We start from the raw sequence: 12,496 nt of genomic DNA, 5'->3' as shown, positions 1-12,496 counted from the left end.
CCCCCCCCGGGTGACAGAGACACTGCGGCTTCCTCAAGGCTGGGGCTCCCCCCATGTCTTTTCTGTTTCTTTTTCCCCCCTCTGCACCCCCAGCAACATCGCGGGCCCACTTGGCCCGGAGCTGGTAGCTGAAAGGGCGAACCAGGAGCAGGACCTGCTCGTCCTGGATCTGCAGGACTGTTCAGGCTGCCAAACATCCCCAGCCCTGCCACAGGAACCCCCAGTACTCATGGGGGCGGGGCGGCGGGCAGCAGCTTCTCCCCAGGGCAGCGGAAGGGACAGCTCAGAGGGAGCTCTGGCCTGAGGAGGGGCAAGGTCTCAACCACCCCAAGCCCGACACTCCTCCTTGGATTTGGCCATGGTGGTGGGCCCAAGTGCCGACCTCTAGGAAAGGCTCAACATTCTGGAAACATCCAGCACGCACGACAGACTGGAAGACTGGCAGCTGCCATGCCCGCAGCGGTGGGGCAGAACCCACCCAATGTGGACAGAGCCAGCCCTCCCCAGCTCCCCTCTCCCTACTCCCCGCCCTGCTCACACCTGTCTAGGGAGGGAGGGGAGAAACTTGGGTACAGACAGCCCCCTGCAGTACGGGGCCTCGCTCAGCCCCACCCCAACCAGAATGGCCCAGCCCACTGAGCCCACGTGACCAAGCCTCCCAGGCCCCAGGGTGGATCAAAGAACACCTCCTCCATGAAGCCTCCCCTGACTCCCCAGGCCTATCGAGAAACCTCACCTTTCTCTGAGCCGTCCTCCCCTTCTGAGGGCCCCCACCCCTGCACGTTACTACATACTCGAACGTACTACCGTGCACCACTGCGTGTACTGCAGACCCACCTTCAGCCACTTGCTGAAGCACCTTGAGACCAGAGTTGGTCTGAGTGCCTGGCACAAGGTAGGGGGCTCAAAACGCGATTAGAGGGACTTCCCTGGTGGCGCAGTGGTTAAGAATCTGCCTGCCAATGCAGGGGACACGGGTTCGAGCCCTGGTCCGGGAAGATCCCACATGCCGCGGAGCAACTAAGCCTGTGTGCCACAACTACTGAGCCTGCGCTCTAGAGCCCGCGAGCCACAACTACTGAGCCCACGTGCCACAACTACTGAAGCCCGTGTGCCTAGAGCCTGTGCTCCGCAACAAGAGAAGCCACCACAGTGAGAAGTCCGTGCACCGCAAGGAAGAGTAGCCCCCGCTCGCCGCAACTAGAGAAAGCCCACGTGCAGCAACGAAGACCCAAGGCAGCCAAAACTAAATAAATTAAAAATAAAGTTAAAGAAAGAAGACCCAATGCAGCCAAAAATAAATTAATTAATTAAAAAAAAAACCCAAAAACGCAATTAGAGGGTTGGAAACATCCCCCACTCCTGGGAGGGGACAGGGGCTGGAGGCTGAGCTCATCACCAATGGCCAACGGTTAAATCAATCACACCCACTTAATGCAACCTCTGTAAAAACTCTAACCGAAGGGGTTCAGAGAGCTTCCACGTGCCAGGAGGCTGGTGCACCCTAGGCTCCATGGGGACAGAAGCCCCTGTGCTCAAGACCCTTCCGGACCTTTCACCATGTACCTCTTCATCTGTACCCTTTGTAATAAACAGGTCAAGAGAAGCAAAGTGTTTCCTCCCTCAGTTCTGTGAGCCATTATGGAAAACTGCCAAACCCGCGGAGGAGGGTCCTGGGAACCATACGGGTGTGCAGCCAAATTGGATGGAAGTGTGGGTACCCTGGGGACCCACTACCTGTGACTGGCATCTGAAGTGGGGTGCTGCCTTGGGGCACTGAGCCCTTCACCTGGGGAGGCACCTGTGTAACTCCGGGGAGTTAGGGTCAGAATTGAATCGAGTTGTAGGGCCCCCAGCTGGTGGCCACAGAGAACTGGAGGGTTGCGTGGCGTGGAAAACCCACACTCCTGCTGTCAGAAGTGTTGTTGAGTAGAGAGAGAGGCTTTTTCGTAGCCAAGCAGGAGGGGAGGGGGGGCAGGGAGGGCAGTGAAGCCCTACCCCGGCACGTCTGGTCTGCTCATGGTGAGAAAGCCAATGTTAGGCAGGGAGACTGGCCATCTCCAGGGCATCCAGCGAGTGTCCGTGGACTCCCAGGGCAGTGCTCTCCCCTGACCCGCACATGTAGGTGGCCCGGGACCCTCCTCTCTGTCCTTGCAGCTCTGGGTGGTGCCCCTCCCCCCAGCCCCCTCCCTTGGTCCCATCGTGCAGAGGGGCTGCCCCAGAGAGGGGCTGCGCGATTCAAGTGGGGTTCAATGATATCACGCCTGCGTGATGAGTGATCTGTGGGTATCTGCGTCATCTCCGCGGTGACTGAGAGCCACCCACCCCGGCCAGAGCCACGCTGCGTCTGACCATTGAGCGGGGCTTATAGACGGAGCGCAACAGAGGCTGAGCGAATAAGTGAGAGTGAGCGAGGACTACTGAGGGGACAAAGGAGACCAGGTGTGGGAGGGCACTCGGGGGTCCCAGGACCCAGAGCGGGAAGGGCTTACAGGTCCATCTGGTCCAGCCCCTGCCGTCTAGCCAACGAGTGGCCACACTTTGCACTTGGCTGAAGCTCTACCACGTGGAGGGCACCCCTGCCCCGGTTACCACCTGTGTCTGCTGCCCACAGTGCAGTGAGCCGACACGTGCTCTGAGCTCGGCTCTGTCCTGGGTGCTGGGGGCACAGAGGGGCCGGTGCTGTCCTGGCTTTCACGGGGACAGATACAGACAAGGCGCATCAAGTGTGCAACATGGAACAGAGAGGAAACCATCAGAGCTTTAAGAGCTGAGTCTTGATGAACAGGTAGGAGTCTGCCCGCAATACGTGCAAAGGGCACGCTGGGCAGGGGGCACGGCACGGGCAAAGGTGAGGAGGCAGGAGACAGGGTGGTGCGTGGGGGACTTGCAGGCACAAGAGGCCAACAGCCGTTTTCCCGGATGGTCGCCACCGCCCCCCCCCAAGCGGCCCGCCTCCCACAGGTGAGCCAAGGTCTGGGGCTTTGCCATCAGTCCCGCCCCCTGGAGAATCTGGAAGGGAAATATTGACACAACCACCCCCTACCCAGACAGGAGATGACATTTGCGTTGACGGCGCGTGAAGCCAGCATATGGCTGCCACCGTCATGCTGGGGAACACGAGTGACTGCCACACAATGAGATGCTCAGTGCGCTGCTGGGGCCACACCACGGGCCGCGCCGCCCACTCACCATATCTGCTGTTAAACAGGATCTGCACACACTCCCGGAGCGTGTTGATGTCCTCGGTTTCTTTTATGAAGGCGTCCCACTTCTCTATCAAAACACAGGAGGTACAAGTGAGGGCCCGTCGGAGCAGGGACCCCATGGCTTGGCTGCCTCTTGCCTCTCTGTCCACCCCCACGGCAGTAGATATTGTGCAGGCTCAGCCAGTCCATCCAGTCCATCCTAGGCCTCTCCTGAGTCTTGACCTTGAAAACCTAACCCTCATGCCTTGTGCACCCGGGGTCTCACCCAGCTTTGGCCCTGTTGGAGTCCCTCGAACCCTCAGCCCTGCTGGCCTCTCCCATAAAACCAAAGCTTCTGCTTCAATTTAATATTAATAACTAGAGCGATCATTTGGTTCATTAAAATTATAAAAGGAACATCTTTAATTTATTACGTACTTATCTGTGCTAAGCACTTAATATGTATAATATCCTAGTTAATCCCTCAGGACAATGTGCGGAAATAGATATTATTCCCATTTTGCAGGTGGGAAAACTGAGGCTCAGAGAGGCTGAGTAACTTGCCTGAGATCACCCAGCTAGTATCTGGTGAGATCCTATCTCTGCTTTTTATCTCTTGCCCACCACGGCCTCCCACAATGCCGTTCTGCCTGGACATCCAGGTCCCCTCCCTGCCTGGGATGCAGCTTGTTTGTGGCAGTGGTGGTCTCCATTCTGATCCCAGGAAACTAGGTTTCTTAAAGAACCTTTCACTGAAGGTGAGGCTGAGACCTCCACAAGGCAAAGTTGCTGGAAAGTCTCACTACATCCCTTTTTGGTACAAATGAATCCCAAACCTTCTGGTTCTCTGTTCTGTGTGGTACTTTTAAAATCTGTCTCCATATTTTTTTGACCCTGTTCCTTCATGAGGTGGAGTTTAATTCCTCTCTCTCCCTTGGGTATGAACTGGACCAAGTTCCTGACTTCTAATGGGTAGGATATGGCAGAAGTGACAGTGATTTCTGAGGCTGGGTCATAAAAGACGTGGTTCCTTCCTTACTCTCTCTCACATCACTAGCTCCAAGAAACCAGTCGCCACGTTTTGAGGACACTTACGCAGCCCTGAATAGGTATCCTGCCAACAGCCACATGCGTGAGCTGGAAGTGGATCCTCCAGCCCCAATCGAGCTTTCAGATGATCACAGCCCCAGCTGACATCCTGAGAATTCTGAGCCAGGACCACCCAGCTAAGCTGCTCCCGAATTCTCACCCACAGAAACCGTAAGGTATAAACGCTTGTCATTTTAAGCTACGTTTGGGGGCAATTTGGCACGCAGCGATATGTAACTATTATATATTGGCTTCACTCTGGTTTCACTCACAAGTCCCTTGTGCGGTGCCGTTCCTCCTTTCTCTCACAAAGACCCAGTGGACACACATCCATTTCAGTAATAAGCACCACCCCAGTCCTGGATCCCCACTCTGGTCAGGGTGCTGCCACGGGCACTGTCCTACCTGACTTGTCATGGACGATGGAGAAGAGGATGCGCTTAGAGGCATGGACGTTCTGAATGAGAGGACCGCCAGGCCCAGTGGGCTTCTGTCCTGGACAAGGGAGCGGAAAGGTACAGGTTCCAGGTGGGCCCCAAGAGGGGTTCCCCAGATCTGGCCTGAGTGCACGGGCTGGGGCTCTGGGGTAACAGTCTCCCCCACCAGGGAGAACCCAGGACTGAGTCCTGTGATCATGAACTCAAGGCAAGTTCCCTGACCAGAGGCCCGAGACATCCTTTAGCAGAGTGTGCTCCCCGAATGGCAGATCGGGGGGGGCAGGACGTCCCAGGTCACATTTTACAGATGGGGACACTTGTTTCAGGCATGTAAGTCCCATCCCCCTGCTCAGCCCTCATGGCTGTGGTGGGGAGGGGGTGTCCTTTTTTCTCCTTCTCATAATAACAATAACAGTTAAGTATAACTTATAAGCACCTACTCTGTGCCAAGCACTGGACTCGGTGCTCTAATACAGAGGTTCTCAAACTTGAGCACCCATTGGAAACACTTGGTGGACGCGTCAGTTTGCAGGCAGCTGGGGCTCACCCCGCCCCCAAAGTGCCAGATTCAGCAGGGCTGTGGCTGGGCCTGAGAATGTGCATTTCTAACGTGCTCTGTCATTTCATCATGATAACAGCCCAGCGAGACAGGTACTATTGGCATCTCCATTTTACGGATGAGGAAACTGAGGCTCAAAGAGGTAGAGATTTGCCCTGGGACACGTAACCATTAAGTACAGGGGCCAAAATATGGACACAGGTCTTTCTCATGTCCAGCTGTTCCTTTTCTTATGCTTCCAGTACCCCGAATCCACGCTGGGTGGAGGTAGTAGGTGCTCATTAAATGCACGTACCTGATTAGCATGTCTACTCTCTCCCTCCATAGACTCCCCTGGGAGTCCTTTCGGGCATCTCTTGGTCCCAGGCAAGGATACTGTTCACAGATGACTGGGCAGAGGCCCGGGGTCTGACTGAGTCCGAGCTACCACACCTTCTGTCCCGCCCCAGCTCCTTGCTCCGACGTGCCCCCTGCAGCCCTGAGCACCCCGACCCGCCCTGGGAAGCTGCCCCTGCATGAGTGACCTCTGTCCCCCACCCCCCACCCCCCAGACTCGGGAGTCCCAGCAGCAGCTTACCACAGCAGTCTGGGAAGTCTTGGGCAGTGGGGGCCTTGGGCTCAGGCCCGGGCCGGCCGAGGCCCAGGTCACTGGAGGCAAGAGGGCAGGCGGGTGCCTCCTGCTTGAGCTCCCGCGCGGTGCGGTTGGCAAGGGCGGTGCTGTACAGGAAGCTGGCCACGGACGAGGAGGTGGCGGTTGGGGGCAGGTCCTGGGGTGGCCCCTTGGGGGCCTGGCCGTGCAGGCCACAGTCCCGAGACCCCTTGGCTATCAGGGAGATGCCATTCAACTCCACCAGGGCCTTCGAGTCCCGCCCGCCATCCTCGAGCGGCCTGGGTGAAGGAAAGGACACAAGACAGCTTCATCCACCTGTCCCACCAGGGGTGTGTCTTCCCCGAGCCCTCCCTCTGCAGAACACGACAGCCCGTGAAGTACGCATGACCAGTCCCCATTTTACAGGTCGGGGTGCAGGCCCGGGTGGGGGTGTGACGTGCCCAGGGCCACACGGCTGGGCCATCCAAGGACCTGGGCCCTGCCCCTTGGCCTCTGTGCCCCCTCTCCACCAATCACATCCTTTCAGCTGCAGCTGATCGTCTCGCACCCCCTAATGCATCGCTCGTGCACTGGCCGGCCGCGGTGCCCGAGCCCTGACGGGCCACGTTCAGCCCTCAGGCTGCTTCCTGGCTGCCCCAGAGATCGGTACCCTCCCCAGCCCAGCCTCCATGACCTCATGGCCCGTCAGTCCCTAATGGAGCCCTCGGCTGGCAACCCAAGCAAGCACCCACGATGTGGCTTCCTGCCTCCTGCTTTTGCACGGGCTGTTCCTGATACCTCGAGTGCTACTGGCGCTATTTCTTCCCCAACCAAGCCTCTCTGCAACACAGAAGTCCCCCGGGGAAGACTTCCGTGACTCCACACCTGGCTCAGAGCATGCTCTGTGACTGAGTTTCTGCCTCACCTCTGCCATCGGACTGGGAGCTCTTACAACCAGGGTCCCCTGTGGGAGTCTGAAGTCCCCTGCCCTCGGGCAGGACAAGCGGCCACGAGCGGCTGAGCCCGCACGGAAGCAGGTCATCGCCCGGCCCGGCCTGGCCCCCGGGGTCCAGCCACCCGGCCCCGGGCCGCTCCCAGGCGGGCTGCCTCACTCACCTCTTGAGCTTGAAGCGGATCCGGTGGCTGTGCTCCAGGATGGCCATGAGGGCCTTGGGGTCGTACTCGGCCGGCCTCCGGAAGGCCAGGCCCTCGGGCAGCCCCTGCACAGCCAGCAGCCCCGGCTCCCGGAGCAGCCTCTCGTAGGGCAGCGGCACCACGCTGGCCCGGCCCAGGGCCTCGCCTGTGGGAGGGGTCGAGGAGGGGGCCTAGTATGAGACGGCAGCCGGGCTGTGGTGAGCACGGGGCGCGCCCCGGAGCTGGGACCATGCTGAGTGACGCCCTGTGGTGCCGGATCCCCGGGAAACAGGACCCCAGAGGCCCCTTCACTGCCAACCTCCCACAGAATAAGCCCCTGCCGGCGGTGAGGGGGGCGGCAGGGGCTGTGGACAGGGGCCTGCGGCCTGCACCTGAGGGCTGGGGCTGCCCCATCGAGGGGGTTCCCTGCTTCCCCCGCCATTCTCCTCTCTGGGCATCTGGGTGGAGGGGAAAGCAGGCCCCAGGGCTGCGAGCAGGGGGTGAGGAGAGAGGGGTGAGGGAGAGAAACCGCAAGAAAACAGCCACAGGAAGGAAGGGAAAAGGAAAGCGAGGGAGAGGAGGGCAGGTAAGGAAGAGAGGAATGGAGAGGAAGCAGAAGAGAGAGGAGAGACAGGATGAGAAGCTGCTGAGAACGCGGGAAGGGGGGAGGGGAGGGAGGGCCGAGCATCTGGGCTCACAGACGTCTGCTGCCTCCCACCTGGAGCCAGAAGGAAGCCCCTCCCCTCATAATCACCTCTGATTCTGCCCGAGGCAGGCAAGGGGGGTCGGGGCAGAGTGGGCAGGGGTGCAGCGGGCTCTGGGCGTGAACCCTGCATCTGGCAAAAGCGTCTGCAGAGGCACAGCCAACCACGCGTGACAAGTCCTCCCGTCCCCGGGGCCAGCATGCCCACCAGGGCCTCCGGGCCCCCTACCCCTCTTGGCCTCCTCCTGACATCTAGACAACGACAGGAGTCCCCCCACCCCACCCCGACCTTTGCTCCACAGAACCAAAGAAAGGAATAAAGCAAATTAGAAATCATGGGGTGGGACCCTTAGGGACGGAAGGGACCCGCATGAGGTCACCCAGGGAGTGTGAAGGTCACCACTGGGCCAGAGACTCTGCAACCTGACACTTCCCAAGGGAGACCAGGCCTGCCTGTCCCCTCCCCTCTTCCACCCCAAAGGTAGTACTTGGCTGGGCAGTTAGCCTTCACTCAGTCATTCAGCAAACACCCTCTGAGAGCCCGCTGTTGCTGGGCTCTGAAGTGCAGGCTAGGAACAGCAGAAAGAGCAGATACAGTCCCTGATCCTGGAGAGCAACTGGGCGAGTGAGGACACAGGGCATAGTGGGTGCCCAGAGGAGGCCTTAACCCAGCTCAGAGCTGGGGGTTTCCTGGAGCTGAGCCTTAGAGAGCAATGCGGCGTCCACCAGACAGAGGAGGGGAAGGTCGGCCCAAAGGTCACAGCAGGTGTGAAATGAAGCCAGAATGAGCGGGAGAATAGGAGGTGGGTCAGCGTGGCTGGAGGGGGCTGGGGACGGGCCGTGGTAGGGTCTGAGGCCACGCCCAGGGTGACAGGGAGCCCGAGCAGGCAGCGGAGGGAAGAGCTTTGTGGTCAGACTTGTGCTTTGGGACCATGCCCTTGGTCACAGGGCAGGTGGGGACAGCAGGGAGCTGGGCTGGTGGCGAGCAGACCAGGGCAAGCCTGGGGCCTCTTCGAGGCACGAGGGAGCAGTGAGCAGCGCCAGGGCAGGGGTGGTAGGGATGGTGGTTCAGGGAACGGGGCTGGGACGGCAGATCCACGCCTGGGGATGCAGAACGAGGGAGGGCTGGGGGTGGAGAGAGAAGGAACCCACGCCTTGAGGTTCCGCCCAGGGCCTGTAGTGGGGCAGGAGGGGGCCTCCTCCTCTGGGCAGGGCTGGGGGCTCCCACCCGCCTGGGGGCCCCAAATGGAATGAGGAAGGATCTTACTATAAAGAACATCAAACACCTCCTCTACCATCTTCCGCAGAAGGTACACGTCCGAGCCATGTTCCAGGGCAGACCGTGGGATGTTCCGGCTGCCACCCTCACCCCGAGGCACCTTCTTGGGGTGCTCTGCCTCCGGCTCCTTCCACGGGGGCCCTCCTGTGGGACACAGAGCATGCGGGGCCATGGTGAGTACTCATCACACCACCAGCCCAGTGAGCTGGGACGTCCCTGCCCTGTGCTAAGCCCTGTAGCTGGGCACCCAACACAGAGTGCAAGTCGATGAATGAAGGAAGAATAAGTGGGTGAGTAAGGCCTGCCCCAACCGCCCTGCCTAGGGCCAGGGCTGCTTACCTCAGGGTTCCCAGTGCCCAGCAGAGGGCATTCATCCCTGCTCACCTCTAACTCGCTGTGTGACCTTACGCAAGTCCCTTCCCTCTCTGGGCCTCAGTCTGTGAGCTCTCATGAGAGACCAGATGGGCTGGCTCAGAACTGGGGTTCAACGAATGTCTGTTCCATCACCTACTTCTTTTTTCTTTTCTTTTTTTAAAAATATTTATTTATTTATTATTTATTTATTTTGGCTGTGCCGGGTCTTAGTTGCAGCACGCAGGCTCTTTAGTTGCGGCATGTGGACTCTTAGTTGCGGCATGCAGACTTCTTAGTTGCGGCATGCACGTGGGATCTAGTTCCCCAAACAAGGGATCGAACCCGGGCCCCCTGCACTGGGAGCATGGAGTCTTAGCCACTGGACCACCAGGGAAGTCCCCCATCACCTATTTCTGAATTAACCAGTTGAGGCCCTAGTTTTCTGCTCTGCCAAATGGGGAGACAATGGGGACCCCACCAGGAAGCTGAGGGTCTGGGAAGAGGCAGGTTCATGCCAGGCTGGGCCAGGGTGGGGGCCTGGGAGTGTCCCTGGATCCCTGGGTTGGGAAGATGCTAGGCACTGCATTGGAAAGGGGATGAGAAGAGGGCTTGGGGGTGCCCCTCCCAGCTTGGAGTGTGCTCTCCTCTGGGACCTGAGAAGCTTGAAATAGACCAGCCAAGTTCCCGGTGCTATAAATAGCAGATCTGCCTGGCTCTGGGAAGCCAGGTGCACCTGCCCCAGGCCCCAGTCTGGCTCTCAGCCTGGCCATCTAGGGCCACAGGACCCTGCCACTGGCCACCCTACACCGGTCCAGCCCCCTGCCCAACCTTGGAGAGGGTACAGGTTTTGAGGGCCGGGTGGGAGAGGGGGCTGGCTGGGGAAGTGGCTGGACCCCAGTAACGATACGCCCCAGCACGGTGTGTGTGTGTGTTGGGGGGGAACAGCCTTCCCAGAAATGGCTGATCCCAGGGTCCAGGCCCAGGCCGGGGTCGGGTGATGGAAATGCTAATAACGGTGCGAAAAACAACAGCTGGTGTTTAGTGAGTGTAAACTAAGTGCCAGGCATCGTTCTGCGTGCTCGCCGTGTATTAATTCGTTTAATCCTCAGATCGACCCAGGACAGGGTAGCACTGTCCTCCCCTTTCACAGGTGAAGAGGCTGAGGTCCAGCAGGCAGCAGCTGGCAGAGCCAGGATGTGGCCCCAGGTGTCTGCCTCTAGGGCCTGCTCTTAACCCCAAGATCTCTGAGTCCCAACTTCTGGGCTAGAATGCCCGCCCAGGCTCTAACCCCATAGGACTTAATCCACCATGAAGGGGAAGCTGACCTGCCTCGGGAGCTCACCGCTAAGCTGGGGCATAGGCGTGGATGGAAGTTTAGGGCACAGGAAGCTGCAAGGGGTGGGGGGCAGTCAGGCATGGGCGCTGGGGCGGAGGGGCACCGATGGGGCCGGGGCGGGAGGGATGTCAGTCTGGAGGCTGGGGAGGCATCTGCCAGGCAGAGGGGAGGAGCGAGGGCCTTCCAGGTGGGGAACAGCAGGGACAAAAGGCAGTGGTGAGCAGGGACACACAGAGCCGGGGAACGTACACTTCAGCACAGTGCAGCCTGGTGAGCACCAGGGATGCTTGGAGGAGAGAGTGCAGAGCCCGGGGCTGCTTATGAGGGGCCCTGACGGCCTAGGTAGCATTGAAGAGGTGGGGGCTTCAGAACGACCCCTCTGCCTCGGGGGTCCCGGCTCACAGCTCTGAGTGCTGGGGCTGGTCTCTTCCGGGAGCGAGCAGGACCCCTTGGCAGGAGTCCCGGGGGTGCCCATGCTGCATCCCTCGTTTTTTTTTTTTTGGCTGTGCCACGTAGCATGTGGGATCTTAGTTCCCTAGCCAGGGCTTGAACCCGCGTCCCCTGCATTGGAAGCGTGGAGTCTTAATCACCGGACCTCCAGGGAAGTCCCTGCATCCCCCGTTTTGAAGGGTTGCAGCCGAAAGAGCAAACTCCACCTCCATCACTCGTCAGCTGTGTGTCCCCTATGGTTACACTCAGCGCATCTCATTTTCTCATTTGTAAACCGGTGATGACTGTTTCCCGAGCCTGCTGGGAACAGTAAACAGCCCCAGCACGTGGCCCAGCCCGTGGCTCTATTTATCACATCATCCCTAACTGCTCCCGTTTCTAGAGCATTTCCCGCGTGCTGGACAAGTCCTCAGTCACTTCAACCCCACGGGCCGCCGGGAGGCGGCTCCGAGATTCTGCTACTGTGACAGGGTCAGCGCCAGCCTCTGACGTCAGGATAAGCGAGTTCGTGCCCAAAGGGTGTCGCCCACAACAGGCGCTAAGTATTAGCTGAGCACGTGCACTGGGTCCCTGCATCAGGGCCGCACAGGAACTGGGCCACAGTGTCCCCTTCTGTCCACGAGCACAGGAGGCAGCTAGGTCTGGCCTGCCCGGAGTCTCTATCGGCCGAGGGGCTGCTGTGTGACTCCAACGAAAACGGTGGCCGCCCCTGACGACGCCACATGGGGAAGCTTGCGGCAGCCCCTGCTACCCAGTGCCTCCTCCCACACAGGGCCACCCGGTGTTGCTCCTCCCCTCGGGGACAGTGGGGACTGGCCCTCTGGAGCCCCGGGTACTCACGGCAGAACCTGAGGAAGTCTGACTGCAGCTCCTTGCGGGCGTTCAGGAACATCCTCCCCTTGTCGGTGCCGACCACGAAGGCGCTCTCATCGTGCACAGCGACACAGGCCACTTCTGCGTTCAGCTTGGAGAGCGCTGAGCACTGCCGGGGGAGCAGGGGTGTGAGCCGGGGGGAGGACCCCCCACTCCGGACACCCCCAGTACCAGCTTTGTGTGAGCCGGGGGAAGGACCCCCTACTCCGGACACCCCCAGTGCCAGCTGTGGGGGGTGCGAGGTGAGCTCCCAGCTGCCCGAGAGCCCACCAGCAGCTCCAGGGAGAGGTCACCGTCCCGACGATCTGGGTCTTAGACTGCAGTGGGAATGAACGAACGACACCCCCAGAGCTTGGCCAAGGTCAGGGGAAGAAGACAAGGTTACAGGGGCTGGAGGAGGACGCGGCCTGTGCCCCTTCCTCCTCCTTGCTCTGGGGTGGGCTTCCTGCCTCGGGCCTGGCCCCAGCCTCACGGATGATCCTGTCCTGGGCTCTCCAAGTCCTGG

The 12,496-nt window shown here is 59.8% G+C and overlaps 1 protein-coding gene across 7 annotated transcripts in view; it reads right to left on the bottom strand.

Annotated features, from left to right (window-relative positions):
- GTF2IRD1 (GTF2I repeat domain containing 1) overlaps positions 1 to 12,496 on the bottom strand; it is a 112,029-nt gene that overhangs the window by 62,748 nt on the left and 36,785 nt on the right. For 5 of the 7 annotated variants that reach the window (XM_067705940.1, XM_067705934.1, XM_067705935.1 and 2 more), the window contains exons 3-8: positions 11,959 to 12,100; positions 8,967 to 9,122; positions 6,979 to 7,162; positions 5,851 to 6,161; positions 4,683 to 4,772; positions 3,193 to 3,276 (exon numbers count right to left, since the gene is read on the bottom strand). In XM_067705940.1, coding sequence (XP_067562041.1) covers positions 3,193 to 3,276; positions 4,683 to 4,772; positions 5,851 to 6,161; positions 6,979 to 7,162; positions 8,967 to 9,122; positions 11,959 to 12,100 — 967 coding nt within the window. The remainder of the gene's footprint in view (positions 1 to 3,192; positions 3,277 to 4,682; positions 4,773 to 5,850; positions 6,162 to 6,978; positions 7,163 to 8,966; positions 9,123 to 11,958; positions 12,101 to 12,496) is intronic. The other 2 variants (XM_067705938.1, XM_067705939.1) reach the window with 2 other exon arrangements.

The sequence above is a fragment of the Pseudorca crassidens genome, chromosome 15 (assembly GCF_039906515.1).
Source record: "Pseudorca crassidens isolate mPseCra1 chromosome 15, mPseCra1.hap1, whole genome shotgun sequence".
NCBI classification, from domain to species: Eukaryota; Metazoa; Chordata; class Mammalia; order Artiodactyla; family Delphinidae; genus Pseudorca; species Pseudorca crassidens.
The sequence above is the reverse complement of the archived record's forward strand: the minus strand, read 5'-3'. Positions and strand labels throughout refer to the sequence as shown.